Source organism: Puma concolor, chromosome B2 (genome assembly GCF_028749965.1).
Source record: "Puma concolor isolate L17-30 chromosome B2, mPumCon1.1.hap2, whole genome shotgun sequence".
Lineage (NCBI taxonomy): Eukaryota > Metazoa > Chordata > Mammalia > Carnivora > Felidae > Puma > Puma concolor.
Genome location: NC_141671.1, coordinates 143,676,490 through 143,695,128, shown reverse-complemented (window position 1 = coordinate 143,695,128; position 18,639 = coordinate 143,676,490). Strand labels below are relative to the sequence as shown.

Genomic DNA, 18,639 nt, shown 5'->3' with positions numbered 1-18,639 from the left:
AGAGGCTTAGAAGATTGTTTATGACTTCCAGCCTCTTCCTCTCAGGGACCATTTACAGAATCCACGCCCGTGGGCACACCAGCCTCCCAGACTGTGAAGACTAGGCGCGTCTGGGGGTCGCCTGCACCAGCGTTTCCCCTGCAAGAAGGACTCTAGTGAAGCCTTGCAGTCCGTGTTAGCAACCCCTCAGGGTTGTCCTCAGCTGTTCTCGCTCAGTTGTATCACTCGCTGCAGTTCAGCCCGATAGCCATCCACTCCTCTTGGTAGGTCCATCAATCAAACTAGCCGGGAAGGAGATCTATCGCAGCGGACCTGTGAGACGGCCTCTCTTCCAGGGATAAAACCTGTCACTTACACTTAAAGTGAAGACTGTTACGAAATTTCCCAGAGAAGTACAGAGAAAAGACGGGAGACCTGCTTTCTAGAATCGTGAAACATTAGGGCTGGGTAAATCCCTGGACATAATGTAAGGCTGCTCAGGAAACTGAGCTCCAGGATCTCAAACCTGGCTGGGACTGGGCTCCTGGCTCAATGCGCGACCGCTCACTGCCTCCTAGAGTCAGGGCCGAGCACTGTTTGAAAAAGACCGTATTCAAGTGCAGCGATCATCACTTTGGAGCAGGCAAATGATCCAACCTGGAGTCGGCCTGGGAGGACACCACCCTCGGGGCTGGGGTGGGGTCACCACTGGCAGCCACCTTGTTGTCCTCGCCCGTCGGCGGGGGAAGAGAGAGGGTTTGGGGTGAGCCGCCATTCCCCGGACCAGTATTCAGAACGCACAGGGAAAGGAGGTAGCGGAACCTTTGTCCTCCGCCTCACTCTCGCTTCCACCCGGACTCAGTTGGCGTCGGACGCAATTGCGGAGGCCTAGAAACATGGAGGCGGCGGGTGCTGGGGCTGGGCAGCCGTCCTCTCGTCTGGAGGCTCCGGAATCTACAGACGATCGGCTTTTCCTGATTAAAGGTGTGGTGTGGTGTGGTGAGGTGCTGGTGCCCGGGCGAGCTCACCCTGGGCCTGCGCCGAAGCCTCCATTTCCACACACACCCGGCCCTGGGAGACCTTCCCTTGGGCTGCCGCTGAGTTTAGCCGGTGGGGACGGGGATCAGGGGTCGTGCCCATTGGAATCTCCCCTGGGCTTGGGGCTGGTCCCTCGAGATGTCGTGTGTGCTGCATTTCCCCCATCACTCTGCAGTTTCTCTCGTGCCGTCCCCTTTCGAACTCCCACTATCTCGTCCCTCCCCCCCCCCCCCCCCCCCCCCGGAGAAAAACTTCATGGCACCATCCGGGTGAAGAGGGTAAGGGACCCTGCGACGATTCTCACCACTTGGAAACAGATACCTCAGGATGACCGCAAGCACCAGAGGTTTCACATTGCTATTGTTTATGTTTGGCAAGAGCTGCCTAGTTAGCGTTTCTCAAATTTCAGAAGGGACTTAAAATGTAATTTATTTTATAGTTTTTAAAATTATTATAATAATTTTAAAGAGAGAGTGCACCAGCGGGGGACAGTGGCAGAAGGAGAGAAAGAATCTTAAGCAGGCTCCAGGCTTAATTCAGAGCCTATTGTGGGTCCCAATCCCAGGACCTTGGGATCATGACTTGAGCCAAAATCAGGTCCCAGGCTAAACCCACTGAGTCACCCAGGCACCTCTAAAATGTAATTTAAAGGAGCGCCTAAGATGTAATTTAAAGGAGTGCCTGGGTGGCTCAGTGGGTTAAGCCACCAACTTTTGGTTTCAGCTTAGGTCATGATCCCAGGGTAGTGAGATCCAGCCCCTCCTTGGGTACACTGAGCACAGAGCCTGTTCATAATCTCTCTCTTAAAAAAAAAAAAAAAAAAAAAAAAAAGGTCTGAAACTTATTTGTGTATGTCCTCTTAACTTAAGGTGTTTTTTTTTCTTTTCCTCCCTTTAATCCCTCTCACCCTCCATGCCCTACCCCCAAAACTCTTGGCAGGTGGAGTTTTCCTTGGTACTGTTGCTGCAGCAGGAATGGTAGCCGGATTTGTTACAACATTATCATTGGCTAAAAAGAAAAGCCCTGAATGGTTCAATAAGGTTTGTGACAAGGAAATCCATTAATAGCAGTGTTACTGCTTACAGATAGCTGGTAGCCAGTGTGCACAGGGGAAGTGAAAAAAATGTTGGTGGCCTTTCATATTGTTTTAAGAAGTAAACCTGTGTCCACCTATAGATTCAAGAAGTGTACAAATTATTGGTCTTTATTTTCATTAAAGTTTTTTTCATGTTTATTTTTGAGAGAGCAAGAGCAAGCAGGGGAGGGGCAGAGAGAGAGGGAGACACAGAATCTGAAGCCAACTCCAGGCTCCGAGCTGTCAGCACAGAGCCTGGTGTGGGGCTCAGACTCACAAATCAGGAGATCATGACCTGAACCGAAGTCCAAGGCTTAACCAACTGAGCCACCCAGGCACCCCTATTTCCATTTAAAAAGATGTATTTAATTATGTGCTTTCTTAAATTTTAGCAGAACGAGACTAAATCTGGGTAATTCCCTATGAGTTGTTAAAGGCTCCAGTATTTTATGTGCCACTAAGAGAAAAAAAAAAAGTAATGCCATTATTAACTCTTGACATAATACTGATCGCCAGAGGCGTTTCGTTTTATTTTTTTTTATTTTTTTTTTTAAATTTTTTTTTCAACGTTTATTTATTTTTGGGACAGAGAGAGACAGAGCATGAACAGGGGAGGGGCAGAGAGAGAGGGAGACACAGAATCGGAAACAGGCTCCAGGCTCCGAGCCACCAGCCCAGAGCCCGACGCGGGGCTCGAACTCACAGACCGCGAGATCGTGATCTGGCTGAAGTCGGACGCTTAACCGACTGCGCCACCCAGGCGCCCCTCGTTTTATTTTTTAAAGTAAACTTTACACCCAACGTGGGGCTTGAACTCATGACCCTAAGATCAAGACTCACATGTTCTACTGACCGAGCCAGCCAGGCACCAGAGGCATTTCTGTTTCAAAAATGTTAAATTGTTGAAGTAAAGTGCGTCTTGTCATCAATGAAAAACATAGGTCAGCTGCTTGAACCCAGAGACCACACATGCGTGTGCACTGCGGCAGCCCTGCTCCCCAGAAAAGGGGAGCACCTGACACACAGGTGCTCAATAAGTTTTGGTTGAATGACCATAACCTACTTATGGCAGAAAACTCTTACTCCATGAGCAAGATTGAGTGATCACTCATGTGGACATATCTACCTCATTTCCCCAGTTGGTGAGGATTTTTCTTTACGTTGAGTTGTTACTTGTTGGCGTGTGTTGTCCTGTCTCCGCCCTCTCCATCCCATATGGTGTATTTATCCATTACTTTATTGCTTCAACAAGTGTTAACTTGGGGATCTTTTATGTGTCAGGCATTGTGCTTGCTAGGAGCCGGAGATACAGAGATGAGCAAAATATCTCCCCTTCAGGAAGCTAGCATCTGGTGCAGGAGACGGATATTAAACAAGTATTTACACAGTTAACTGTATAATTACAACTTGAAGAGCAGTGTTACGTGAAAATCATAAACCAGTTGAGTTCTCTTTCCACTTCAAGCTGCGGTCCATAGAAACTCTTTGGGAGATCTGTAACAGCAAAACTGTTTTCATAAAAACACTCAGACATTTGTACTAATGGTATGGAAGCAGTCGGGGGTAAAGCTGCTGGTGCCCTGGTGTAATCAAGGCAGTGGCTCCAAACTACTAGCAGTCACTGTGTCTTTCATTACCATGCACCTGTAGTTTAAAAAAAAAAAAGCCATAATTGCATAAGACTGCCCTTGTTAAAGTAGTAAAATTATTAATTTTATTAAATCTTAACCCTTGAATGTACCTCTGTAATATTCCATGTGAAGGAATGGGCGGTAGGCGTAAAGCACCAAAGAAAGATGTGTTTCTCCAGGAAAAGCAATTGTGTGATTAAGTTGCATGCTGAACTAGCTGCTTTTTTTTCCCCATGTAATATCATTTTCGTTTGAAAGAGCAACTGACACACTATAGTTACTCAGAAGTGGGTATTTGGCAGACATTTCCTTCAAAATGAACAAAACGAGCCTGTGTCTCTTCAGGCAAGCACTGTTGGTGTTTGTTGCCAGTGATAAACTTCGAGCTTGCAAGTGAAAAGTAGATTTTAGGAAACTTGTATCTGCCATTCTGATCTTGATAGGTGCTCAATACTTAAAGGCTTTTCTGGTGAGATTGGTGGTAATATCAATGATGTGAAATTTTAAATATTTAATAAGAGGTGTCAACATTGGGGAGATCTGCATAACTTGGTTAATCAATATTTTCTGAACGATCATAATGCATGGATGAAAGGCCCATTTGAAGTACAGAATAGACTAATGGATTTTAATGTAGCAAAGTAGAAAAATTCATCAGCGTGACTTCAGATTCCAAAGTGCAACTATCTGTGAAGTTTGGGTGTAGCATCAGAAAAGAAAGGCTATTAAAATACTCATCCCTGGGGCACCTGGGTGGCTCAGTCGGTTAAGGCTCAGAGTCTTGATCTCAGCTTAGGTCATGATCTCACACAAGCCCTGCGTCAGGCTCTGAGCTGACAGCCTGCAGCCTGCTTGGGATTCTCTCTCTCTCTCTCTCTCTCTCTCTCTCTCTCTCTCCCTCTCTCTCTCTCTCTCTCTCTCTCTCTCTCTCTCTCTCTCTCTCTGCCCCTCCCCTGCTCAAAACAAACAAACAAACAAACATTAAAAAAAAATACTTGTCCCTTTTCTAACCACATACCTCTGTAAGGCTGGATTTTATTCAGATACTTGAAAAACATATTGCAACAGATTGAATACAGAAGCATTTATGAAAATTCATCTGTCTTTTATTAAGCCAGATTTCTAAAAGCTTAAGAAAAATGTAAAACATTGCCTCCTTGCACTAAATTCTTTTGTAAGATAGTTGTTTATATTAAATAGGTTTACATTAATCCATATTGGCTTTATTTTTAAATGAAGTAATATATAAAACTTAAGAATTTCTTAGTTTTAATTTCTAATATATTAAATATTAATAGATATAGTCCACATAATCAGAAATCTTTGGGATCCAAGCATAAATGGATCCTGAAACCAGAAAGTTTGAGAACCACTGGCCTTGATGTTAAATATGTTGTGTACACCTCCACCTCCCCTCTGGGGAAGCATTTGAATTAGAGTATTACCATTGATCCAGACTCTGAGAGGTAAAGGTTTGTAAAGGAGCTCAGAAGTTCTGAAGCAGTTAATACATTTACACTGAGCAAGCACACATTTAAGGATACCACTCAGGCAGTGTACTTCAGAGTCCCTGCGTGGCAGTTTTCTCTGGCATTGATAGTGATAATGATACCTAACATTTGATGCTTGCCATGTGCTAGCTGCTACTATAAGGGTTGGGTTCATTTAACCCCCATCTCAACCCTGTGAGGTACTGTTACTGTATTGTCCCCATTAAACTGTGGCACACATGGATTAAACAGCTTGCTCACCATGGCGATGTCTCCATCTTTGACTATTTTTGGAGAAGAAATTATTTGTAGCCACTTTTTATTTAAATAATCTTCTGCCCGGAATCTAGCTATTATTTATAATACAGATTCAGATTGCAACTCAGAACTTGAAAATGATCAGCTTTTAGTTGGGGACTGCCTACACTGCTTTTATTTCAGGAGGATGATCATCATTTCTTTAAAGTCTTAATTTCATTGTCTTAGCTGAGTCCCATGCTAGAAAACTTGGAGTTGAAAGGCAATAGTAAGTGATGAGTGAGCATTTTTCTTTGTCCTTTGTTGAATCAACAGAGAAAGGTATAAGCTAAGGTGGCTTTAAAAAAAATACACGTACATATGTAATACATATATAATTTCCGTCCTTCCCAGGGAAATAAGGAACTTTTAAGTTTTCTAAAATAAAATTTAGGCACCTAAATTGACCTTGGTTTAATAATATTTGGTTAATGGTGATGCTTCTGGATGAAAATTCAGACCAATTAGAAGTTAGTGAATTTATATGAGCTGTGTAGTATCCAGAAAAATGCTCTGAAACTATAGCATCATGAGAAAAGGGATAAGAGAGTTGTTTTATCATAGAAAATGGCTAAAGAAAAATCTCTTGAAAAATCTGGTTGGGTCTCATATCTACAAAAAAGTGGTAAGTCAGCAAATATTGAGTATCTACTGGGTCAAGGCATGGAGATCCAGATACACCAAGCGTTTCTATGTGCTACCAGTAACATTCACAGTCACAACACCTGTGCTAAAATCCTTTATTCAACAGGTTGAGCAATATAAAGAAAATTATTAAAAAAAAGAAAGTCTGGAGTAAATGGAAATACATTTCTAGAAGAAGACAACGTAAATTTTCTATCTCATCACATTAGCCAATCAGTTTGATGACATTCTAATGAACTTGGAGGAATCTTGACAGAATGTTATAGGGTTTTTCTGGAAGAATTATAGTAAAAATAGCAAAGAAGTTTTGGGGGGAAAAACCCAGCAATCAGTGCCTTCAGTGATGGGGTGGTTATTCCCTTTTGAAGGTGTGTTGCATTCTTACTCATCTCTAGTCACATTTCTATGCTGATAGTCTGAAAGTTGTTGTATTATTATGATTATAGATTTTTACCTTAATATTATACCTTGAAACCCAAGAAGAGAGTCATTGTTTATTTTCTCATTTCTCATTAATAGCTGCCATAATCTGAATTTCTACCGTGTGCCCGTATGTTGCATATATATTTAAAAGTCTTTGCAATGATTTAGATTTAGCTCACCTCTTTCAGAAACCCTTCCTTAAAACTTCCTCTAACTGCAGCAATAGACTAGGTGCCCTGCTCAGGGACCATGTATAGTTCTACTGTTGCACATTACATTTAGATCATAATTTTATGAGTCTGTGTCCTCCGCCCCATTGATTGAAATCTTTAATCAGAAAGAAGTTACTCTATTTACTTTTTTCTCTTCAGTATCTAGCAAAGCTCCTGGTAATTCCTTGCATATTCAAATATCTGTCAGAGAAGTTGTGACCTAAGTCCTGCAGTTATTAAGTAGCAAAGCTGGTATTTGAACTTGGGTTGGTCCGGCTTCCCAATATTATGATAGAATTCAGAGAGTCAAGAATTTCAAACACTCCCCAAGTAATTACTCTTTCTGAACTGGTGATTTTTTCCTTTCTGTCTTCATCGCAGGGAAGTATGGCCACGGCTGCCTTACCGGAGAGTGGGTCTATCCTTGCCTTGCGAGCCTTGGGTTGGGGCTCACTTTATGCGTGGTGTGGTGTTGGTGTGATCAGCTTCACAGTCTGGAAAGCTTTAGGAGTACACAGTGTAAGTAACTACAATCCTATAATTGATACCTGGAATGTTTATTCTACTTTCTGTGGTCTAAATCTGCCTAATTTTCAAGAACTGTGTGTGTAACCTATACCCCAAGCTAAAAAGCTATATATTAGGAATGATTGGCTTCTTTTTTAAACTACTGGTAGGAAGTTCTGTGGACCAGGCTCTTTGTGACAGGTGAGAATCGATGGTGGTTTCGAATGGGTGGCAGCGGTGGAGTTGACGAAAAGAGGTTCTAGGTATATTTTGAAAGTAGAGTCAGCAAGGATTTGTTATACATCGGATGTGAGCGGTGAGGGAAAAAAATGACTTCAAGTAGCTCCAAGGCTTTTGGCCTGAGCAGCTGGAAGATGGACGGGGACCAGTGTGAGAGGAGCAGGTGCTCGGGGATAATGTCAGGAGCTCAGTCCGCGGCCTGTGAGTTTGACGTGCCTATTAGATGGCTAAGTGGAGAGTCAAGCAAGCAGTTAGATGTAGAAGTTTCGAACACAGAGGAGAGGTACGAGGTGAAGATGTAAACTTGAGACTCTTCGATATTTAAAGGTAGTATTTAAAGGTAGGAGACCAGGTGAGTTCACCAAGGCAGTGAACGCAGGGAGAAAAGAGGTCGGAGGAAGGAGCTCTTGGGCACTCCCAAGGTGTAGACGCTAGGGAATATGGAGGAAATTAGCAAAGGAGACCTCTCTACCAAAGAGCAAAACCAGGGAGAACCGGGAGAATGGTGACTTGGACACGGGTGAAGAAGGTGTACACTGGGGATAAGTCATGTGAGATGAGACTGTTAGTTTGCCACGTGAGCAGTGTGGCAGTCCTTGGTGGGTAAAACTTCAGTGGGGTGGTACAAAAAAGAATGGAGGAGAGAGATCGGAGGCAGTACATATAAGCACATCTTGAGTTCTGCCATAAAGAGAAAGAAAGAAATGGGGTCATAGCTAGAAGAGGCCTGAGATCAAGAGAGGGTTTTTGTTTGTTTGTTTATTTTTTAAGTTGGGAGAATTAACAGCATGTGTGCATGCTGATGGGAGTGATTCAGTAGAGGGGGAAATTGCAAGGGAGGGAGAATGATAGGTATTATTATTATTAAAAACATTACTATATTTTTCACATTTGGTTTAATCATAACTAAACATCAGCATTATTGTACTTTTCACTCAGAGTATTCTGACAAATAGATGTTGCTTTTCTCCTAGTCTGACACTTATTTTTAAAGTCACTTTGCTGGCTAGTAACTGTTTATGACAATAAAGTCAGGTTTACTTGGAAAAGTTAGAAGAGCCGTGACTGAAGATTTTTTTTTCTAAGATTTAATTTAAATTCAAGTTAGTTAACATATAGTGTACTATTGGTTTCAGGAGTGGAATTTAGCGATTCATCACTTATATGTAACACCCAGTGCTCATCAGAACGAGTGCCCTCCTTAGTGCCCATCACCCATTTAGCCCCCACCAACCTCCCCATGATTGAAGATTTTTGATGTTTTTTGTTGTGTCCTCAATTTTGCTTTTGACCAATGTAAAATCTCTTCTTCCATTGCAGATGTTGTGCCAGACATTTTAGACCTAGCAGATTACTTAATCTTCACAATAATTATGAAGCAGGTATTAATATCCCCCATTTTATAAATGAGGAAATTGGGACTCAGAGAGGTTAAGTCATTTTTCCAAGATCACACAGCTTATAATTGACAGAGTCAAGATTTGGATCCAAGTCTGATAGTCTTTAAAATCTAGATTTTTTTTCCCCCCAATGTTACCTCCCTTAGCTAAGATAGGAAATCAAGGAGTAGGTGGAAGGGGCCGGGATGAGGGGAAGGAGGTGGTTAATTTGGTTTTGATTATGATGTGATCCACACCCACACATTCTTAGTAACTTGACAGGTTTTACTGGGTATCTTCACTGCGGGTCTCATCTCCCAACATTGTAATTAACATCAGTCTGGTATAGGACCGGCCATTTTCTCATAAAAAGGAAGACCTCCTTTTAGCCTTCATCTTCAGTAGAAAAGTCTTTAGGATATAATGGTAAAGCAGTATTCATATGTATATATAATATGAGAGCAATTATTGAAAACAAGTGGAAAAAACTGAGAGAAAATACGTCTAGCAGAAATTTGAAGTTTTTGGGGTGCCTGGGTGGCTTGGTCCCTTAAGCCTCTGACTTTGGCTCAGGTCATGACCTCGCTATTCGTGAGTTCGAGCTTCGTATCAGGGTCTGCCAAGACAGTGCAGAGCCTGCTTCACATCCCCTGTCCCCATCTCTCTCTGCCTCTCAACTTGCACTCCCTCAAAAATAAATATACATTAAAAACATTTTTTTAAAAAGAAATAATGTGGGTGAAATATAGGTGTGGGGGTGAATTTTTATTTTACTTTTCTGTGTTTCTTAAATGTGTATTTTCACAATAGAACCCTTTTGAAACAATAGTGCTAGATTTTATTTTTATTAATTTATGCTAAAAATGAAGCACAGCTGCCTAGGAGTTCACAAAACCCCTTCAACTATGTATGAAATCTACTTGGGGGCATGAAATACTTAATTAAGCTTTTAGTTTCTATAAAAATGATGGTCTGTTAGCACTTTATATTGACTTCATGGAAATGATTGGTGATGTTTCCAGAACTTAGTAATGTAGGTCATAAACTGAGTAATAAAGTTTTAAGATACTTGAAAATATGAATAGTCTTTAAATTAGAAGAGTCATAATAAATCAATCCAAATTTCCATAGACCAACAAAACTAAGTTATTTAAGTTAAGTTAAATGCTCAAGAACTTGGGCTTTATGGGCTTTATGGTGCTATTCTAGCTTCTAGAATGTGAGCTTCTTTGTTTTATAGCACCAATAGGAGGATTATTGCCTAGATAAAATAGTTGAGCAAGAAAAATTATTTTCTGATTGGCACTACTGAATACAATGATACTTGGAATCTTTTTATATATTCATGTCTTTAACTAAAAAGTGGGAATATAAATCTACTCTTTCCCTACCTGTAGTTCATTAGGAATATCAGTTTGATCTCCACATCTGAGAAGTCTCCCAGAAAAATGATTCACTGACAGCTTTTCAAGAGCACACCTTTTAATAGCAGTAGTGTTTGTTAATTTGTTCATTCAAAAGACATTTGTGGGCCTACCCTGATCCAGGCACTGTGCCAAGACAGGACTCCCCAGTAGACCGTTATTATGGAAGACTTAGTTTTTAAGACTCTCTAAGCAAATTCTTATTATATGACCCACTCTGAAGCTTGTGGAAAGCAATATGGTATATTTCAGTTCTGCATCTAGAGAGTTTCGATGATAATTGTGAGGTTGCCCTGAGTCCAGTGTGGAACTTTTATCACTATTTACTGCCTCACATTTGGAAATGTCATCTTTCTCTGACTAAAAACAATCTTAGAAAATGCTGAACAGAAATGGCCCAAGTGTGTGTACTCAATAGTTGATATGACCATTCTAGATAAATTCAGGTAAATCAAAATCAATTCCAGTGTCAAATAATTGTTGGTAGCTACCCTGGACTGTATTAAATTGCCAATATAAACCCAGTTTAAAAAAAAAAAAAAAAAAAGGGTGCCATCTAATGGCTGAAGGAGAGCAGTTTACATTCCCTGTTTTAATTCACAGCTACATCTGCTGGCCTAAAAGAGAACACGTTGAAATGCTCAAAGCTAAGGTCTTCAGTTTCTTAGAAGTATTTTGGATTTACTTTTTGTGTATTCATAATTTTTATGGAATTTCATTTCACATAGAACATGTACAAAACATTGGATATGAATTTGTATTTTGCATGATGGTGTATCATTTAATTAGAGATTCAAATAAAGGAGAGCTAGTGGAGCCTAGCTTGTTGTCAGCGTACTGAAGCAGGGTAAGTGTGCCCAGGATGTAAGAGGGGACCCTCCCTGCCTTCGTGGAGGAACCAGTTCACCTTCCGCCTGGGATCAGCTCACCAGTTCCAGCCTGCTGAGCAGTGTTGTGGGCCAGCAAGCAAGGCCCGATTGCTCAGTATGAATTCATCAATTACTTTAAATTACAGTATTTTATCATCTGATTATGACTGAGGCAGCATTAATTTTATCACAGTAACTTAATTGTGAAAAGAATGAGCATTTACCATGGGTTTGTGGTCCCCTGATGCAGCTACGCAAACGATCCTGGGAGACTGCCGTGTTCAGGCCAAGTTCACACCGTGGAGGTCTGATTAGATTGTTTTTATTAGGGGCAGATATTTTAGGTTTAGAGAATAGTTGAAATAAAAGTTTGTCAGTGAGTAAATAAGGATCTCTAGGGATACCAAATAGTAATTCCCAGTTATCAAAAGAAAAAACCATGCCATTTACAGTTATTTACATGTTAAGCACAAAGACTTAACTTTTCTACCTTTTCTTATTATAGTAAGTATCGATACTTGAAAGGATTTCTGAAAAGGTTGAGCATACTTATGGTTAGACATTTTGCCTTTTTTTTTCTCCCCTTAGAAGGAAAAGGAAGGAAGGAAAAATGTTGGATGCATAAATAATTCCTAATTGATATGACCGGGAGCGTTAGGCCTTTTTTTTATGCCTATGGACTCGTGTTCAACATTTGTTGGAGGTGAAGTTGTCTTAGAGTGCCGATCAGAATCACCGTTGCTAACATTTACTGTGCCTTGTATTTACTATATTCATGATACCTGGTGTAGTTAGAATTTACAGATAATTTACACTTGTTGCCCTCAGAGGAGCTAAAACCTCAACAGTAATAAAGCCATGAATGAAAACATTTTTAGTTATTGTGAAATACTTTAAATTGTCCAGAAATTTAAATTTAAAAATTTACTTGTAAATAAAGGGAACTTTTAGTTTTGTTTGTTTTTTTTTTTACCATGGGATACTGTTTTTATTTACATATATTGCTTATTTTTTTAAGTTTATTTATTTGTTTTGAGAGAGAGAGAGAGAGAGAGAGTATGTGAGCTCAAGTGGGGGAGGGGAAGAGAACAAGGGAAAGAGAGAGAATCCCAAGCAGACTCTGCATCTTCATCAGCGCAGACCCTGGCACAGGGCTCGAACTCACGAACTGCGAGATCATGACCTGAGCTGAAGTCAGACGCTTAACCGACTGGGCCACCTGAGCACCCCTTACATATATTACTTATTTAAAAATTTTTTTAATATTTATTTTTCAGAGACAGAAACAGAATGCAAGCGGGGGAGGGGCAGAGAGAGAGGGAGACACAGAATCAGAAGCAGGCTTCAGGCTCTGAACTGTCAGCACAGAGCCTGATGCAGGGCTTGGACTCATGAACCATGACATCATGACCTGACCCGAAGTCACTTAATCGACTGAGCCACCCAGGCATCCCTATATTGCTTAAAGAAAAACATGTTTAGGACCTATCTTAAACCAAAGACGGCTTTGTTTTTTTGTAAAATTATGTACTCATTGTAAAAAAAAAAGTGTAGAAAAGTACAAAAGAGGAAACAAAACTCACCAGAAATCTCACTGAGTTGTAATCACTTACTAAAATAAAAACATCCCTTCAGACTTTCTATAAACATATTCATATAATTATATATAAATGTTGTTTTACTGTACTATTCTGGAACCTTTTTCACTGAATAGCCACAAGAACATCTTTGCACAGTAGAGTCTATAAATCTCCATCATTTTTAATGGCTACATGGTGCTCCATTGTATTATAATTACTTAATCAGTCTCCTGCCAATAGCATTTAGATTGTAATTTTTCACTATTCAAACACCATAGTGAACCTCTGCAGGCATGCATCTTTTTGTACTTTTCTTGGTCAGGAAATTTGTCCTAAACACAGATGATGTTGTTGTTAAATCCAAGTGCATTTTTAAAATGTTTTTGATATCTATTGCTAAGTGCTCAGTTTATACATTTAGAAGATATTGACAATGCATACAGGTTTCCTAGCACCCTTGCCATTAGTGGCTTCTATTACTTTGAAATGTTTGCCAATCTGATAGACGGGAAATAATCTCTTTCTTTACTGCATCTCTTTGAAGTCCCTGTCGCTATAAAGGCTTTTATGCAAATAACCTGTGATTGGAGTTTTAACATATCTCTCCAGCCCCAGTGTTGCTTCCTCATCTGCTGATAATAGGTTTGGTTCTTTCTCAAGAGCCAGGCTTCCTTTTCCTTGAAAACAAAAAGTAAAATATGTAAATAAAACACATTTTAAATATTTCTCTAAAAATTGGCATTCAACTTTGCTATTCTAAGAAAGATTCTTTAAGGGAAGTAATATTATCTCTTTCCTCTAGGACAATATTGGATTCATTCTAATAAAATGTATTTTCTCCAGCTCTTTTTTGTAGCTGCTGCTAAGTATACTTTTTATGTTAATATTTAGGCTCATTTCTTAATGTCCTTGTGACCAGCTTTAAGGGCTTTTGCTAATTACAGTCAAATCTCTTTCTTTTGACTTTTTGCTAATTTCAACATCTGGTATATCTTATATTAAATATTTTTATGCCTACACCGTTTTTAAGTTACTCATTTCAAATGAAGCAACATTGTGAATGCTAGAACTGCATATGTAAATAAAACTATGGAAAGGCTTAGAAATTTTTAACTTCTAAGATATCTAAGAAGAAAATAGACTGTGCTTTGTACTTCTCATTGGTTTGGTCAAAGATTAAAAACAAATCCGTCTCTTGGCAAATTGTTTAATGGTAGCCACTTCTGAGGAATCTGCAGGGAAAATCTGAAAAGTGACTGAAATATGTCCCTTCTGCGTCCTTGCCTAATCTAATTTCAGAGCTACCAGCTTCTGTCCCCAGGAAGCGGACTTCACTTCCTTATTCTGATTACCATAATGTCAGCTGACCCAGCCTCACGTCAACTTCCTGATAGTACTTACTAGAACACCCAGAACACAGAGTCATCATGATCTTGCACAGATAGTTACGTCTGTCAAGCTCAGGGCCTTCAAATGGCATAAGCATTGAGGAATATATTCCTGGAATCATTTTCAAATTAATTGGAAGTGGCACTGTGCATCACTTAAATCTAGGTGTGAGGTGACAAGAACATCTCTGTAACCCTTATTTCCCATTCATTGCAGCTCTAATGGGCTTGGCGTCCGGTGGTAAGAGGCACTCAGTGTAATGTGGAGGAGCAATTTGGTGACAGAGAGACCGAATCACAGGGACTTGCTCAGTTTAAAATGGGAGATAACAGCTAGTGTCTTTTTTTGGTTTTGGGTTTTTTTTTTTTTTTTTTTGCCTAAGCCAAGGGGGTGGAAAAAAAAAAAAATCAGCTTTTTTTGGCATATTGCCAATATACCTCTTCTAAAAACCCACGTTTTCCTTTTATAAGTAAAACAGGGCCCCAAGCATTTTATAATATAGGAATGTGCAACCATTACTAGAAAAGATCAGGTCTGCCATGAAAGCCTTCTTGTTCCAAAGCCTGACACAAATCAGGCTTAATCACCTCAGGAATGTTCCCAGCCTTACTCCACCAGAGGAAAAGTATCCTTGATTTCACTTGGGTTTTCCTTTTCTTTGTCCTTATTTCTTCTACTGAGCACAGAAAATTGGACTCACGTGAGCAGATCTCTCTAAATAAGGCATTGTGGAGTGAAGACCTGATAGCATGTGTCTACCTTTGTTACGAAAGGTACCTATTCTTGGTCACTTAGAAATCTCTAAGACTCCGTGAAAAAATTTATATGTGTATGTTGGTATATTTATATATATTATTAGTCATTTACCGGTATATCAGACAATGAAGTGGTCTCTCCAGTTGAATTTTTCTGACTGAAATATTTCTAACAATTTTAAGAAGAAACCTTTTTTTAAATGTGCTGTGTATCTTTCCACAATGTAAATTGTGCTGAACATAATTTCACTATTTTTTGATGACTCCGATACATCAGTTTGCCTCTTGTGCGAACGAATGCTGGGCTTCTATAGTTCTTTATTCGTTTTGTAATTTTTCTCAATCCTAGTTTGGCTCTTACTTTTTGTTTCCCACTACCCCATCTACTTCTGAAATGCTGCTGCCTTATTTTACACATTAGATGCTAGTTCCTTGCTTTGCCCTTGAATTTTCTCCTTTGCAGGCTCCATCCACTCTGGTGGCTTCATCCACGTGCAGAAGGTTGCCAGGTCTGCATCTTGAGTCGACCCCTGAGCTCCTTGCTCGTGGACCCACTCGACTGGATGCCCTGCAGGCATCACACGTGTCCCCACCTGCATGGTCACTCACCACCCCTCACCCCATCCTCACCCCATACCCTCCTCCTGCATCACTCAGGGGAATGGCACCATCATCCACAGAGCTGCCCAGAGAGAAAAGCTAGATTCTGTTCACGACCACACTCTTTGTCACCCCTGTATCTAAACAGTCACCAAGCCTTGCTTCTCCCACACCCCCAGAGCCACTGTAGTCGGGGTGTCTCCCTGCCTCAAGATGGTCACGACTAATCTCCATTCACCCTGCCTCCCGCCTGGCCTCTCAATAGTCCTTTCTCCACACTTTGCAAGAAGGCCATGGCCTTCATCTTCCCCAAACTTCTCCCTGCATCTGTACCACTCACTCTGCCTTGTTCATGTCACCATGGACAAGGTGGCCATGCTGCTACCAAGGGCTGACCCCTACCATCTGCCAGAGGATCTTGCTTCCGGAATTATCCTCAGCCTTAGCTGTCGGTTTCCCCTCTGCTGCAGCGTGTACAGACATGTTCCCGTTTCTCCTGCCTCTATAAACTCTCTCTGACATTCCTCATCTTTCTCCAGCTACCAGCCCATTCGTCTGCTTCCCTTCATAGAAAAGATCTTTTGCAGGGCGCCTGGGTGGCTCAGTCAGTTGAGCGACCTGCTCTTAATTTCAGCTCAGGTCCTGATCTCAAGGTCGTGGGATCGAGCCCGGCATTTGGCTCTGTACTGAGTGTGGAGCCTACTTAAGATTCTGTGTCTCCCTCTGCCCCTCTCCCCTGCTCAGGTGCATGCTTTGTCTCTAAAATGAAAGGAAGAAGGAAAGAAAGACGGAAGGGAAGAAGAGAAGAGAAGGAAAGGAAGGAAAAGATTTCTGAAAGTTGCCATGGTCACCGTCTGTGCTTCCTCCCCTTTCTCTCCTCAGTCCTGAGGGAAACTGCTGGGTAGGGTCACCAGTGCCCTCCTTGTGGCCACACCCAGGTCTTTATCATTCTGCTAGTTGACTCTCAGCGACATTTGACCCAACTGAGCATTCTGTCCTCCGCAAAACACTCTTTGCTTCCGAGACCCCTTCGACCTCCCTGGCCAGATATCTTTGCACGTCTGTTCTGGCTCCTCCGTGGCAGACCCGGAAACGTGGGAACATCCAGTGGCTTCCCACTTGGACCCATCTGTCCTCTTTCCGTCCTCGGTCCCTCGCTCCGCTCACCTCGTCCTCGGCATTTTCAAACAACCATACAGTCTGTTGCCAGATTTGCCTCACAGCTGCATGTTGTGCGTCGTCGGTCGTGGGTCCGAGAGGCACGTCCGCGACCGTGGCTCAACTACTCGGGGTTCCCGCGCCTCCGACGCCCCCTCCGTCTGTCTTTCCCACTTCGGCCAGTCCCTCTCCACTCCCCCCCGCCGCCCCCCCAGCTGTTCCAGCCAAACCCCGGCAGAGACTCATCGTGGGTTCCTTCATTTCCCTTTATCCCCTTCGTCTCATCCGTGGGCCAGTTCCGCTTGTAAGCGGTGCTGCGAGACACAGCCTGGCTCCTCTCGTGGCCCCACCTCCACTGGCCTTTTGCCCAGCGCCCTGGAAGTTTCCCGGCCTCTCCTTCCCTTCCCCCGAACGTCTCCTCCGCGCAGCGGCTGGCAGCTGGGGATACTCGGAAGGTCTAAGTCGGATCGCGTCACTCCTCTGAAAAACCCTGCAGCGGCTCCCACTGAAGAGGTCGGCGGTCGCGCCCTGCCCCCTGCTCCCGGCTCCTCCGGAACCGCCAGGGCCTCGGCCCCCAATGGCTGCGCCACACCAGCCTCTCCCCTTGGGCCCCTTCCTCCAGCCGGGCCTGGACCCTCCCTCCCCAGGTCTGCGCTCCGCCGCTCTGGCGTGACATTTAGAGTTTCAGCCCAAATTTATTTCACCTCCTCAGAGAAGCTTCCCCAGACCTTCTGGTCCGAAATACAGTAGCCTCTTTACTCCCACCACTCAGTTCCTCTCTGACAGCATCCTGTTTTCTTCTCTTCACAGCACGATTGCAAAAGGAAGTTCTCTTGACCATTTTCTGGTCTCATCTGTCCTCACAAAAAGAATGTCAGTTTTGAGAATAGAGACCTCATTTGATTTGTTCACTGTTGTATTCTCAGCACCTGTAACCGTGCCTAGCACAGAGGGTGCCCCCTCGGGCACACAGTTTCTGCCATGTCAGTGGCTCGCTGTTCCCTTGAGAATAAAATCCACGTTCCCTGAGATGGTGTGGCCCCTCCGTGATCTGGCCCCCACTTCTTCTTTCGCCCGTTGGTTCCTAATGGGGGCAGTTTTGTCTTCCCCTCCCTGCCGAAGAAAGATATTTGACAGTATCTGGAGACATTTTTGGTTGTCCTAACTGGGGGAGATGGCAGCTAGTGGATGGAGGCCAGGGATGCGGTTCCCCACCCAGCGCTGCACTGGCAGGCCCCACAAGGCGATCTGGTGCCCGTGGCACTAGTGCTGCGGTTGAGAGTGGCCCTTTCTCTCTGTTACGCCCAGAGCTGGAGCCAGGCTGAGAGGCCTTGTTCTTCCTGGCCTCTGAGCCCTGTCCCTGCTGATCTCCCCGCTGAGCACCCCTCGCCCTTCCTACCGTTCCTGGTGCTGGCTCTGGTCTTTGCCTGATTGGAGTCTTGAGGCAAACTAATCTTTAAACTTCACAACGGGGAGTTCATCCATTTGGGCAGTTTTGAAATTATAAAGGTAACTTCTACCATTAGGTAAATTTAAGTTTGTACCTAAATTGAAGATAACTTCCATATACAAACATTCTTCATATCTTTTTTTTGATGAATAGAACTGTTATCCAGGACTGTGGTATTATTTATATGAATCCAATCACAGAGAATACTTGGAGTGAATTAATAAAACCACACCTATTCAGTTAGAGCCTATAGCCATAAAATTAAATTTTGTCAGTTTTTAGCTACAATTTGGGATGTTTAAACACTTACCAGTGAATTTTAATTGCCTTGTTTTCATGTTTTGTCCTACATTAAAATATTTCCTTTTTTTCCTTTTGAATTATTAATACATGTAGCTCTTTTAAGTGCATCAAAGATTGTGTGTAGATGATATCTTTATCTTTATTTTTATTTTTTTAATGTTTTATTTTTGAGAAAGAGAGAACAGGAGCAGGGGA

At 42.2% G+C, this 18,639-nt stretch overlaps 1 protein-coding gene across 1 annotated transcript in view; it reads left to right on the top strand.

The window, feature by feature from the left end:
* The first annotated feature begins 824 nt into the window (after positions 1 to 824).
* Positions 825 to 18,639, top strand: part of TMEM242 (transmembrane protein 242) — a 30,076-nt gene continuing 12,261 nt past the window's right edge. The window contains exons 1-3 of the mRNA XM_025925157.2: positions 825 to 963; positions 1,957 to 2,057; positions 7,172 to 7,309. Coding sequence (XP_025780942.1) covers positions 876 to 963; positions 1,957 to 2,057; positions 7,172 to 7,309 — 327 coding nt within the window. The 5' untranslated portion in view covers positions 825 to 875. The remainder of the gene's footprint in view (positions 964 to 1,956; positions 2,058 to 7,171; positions 7,310 to 18,639) is intronic.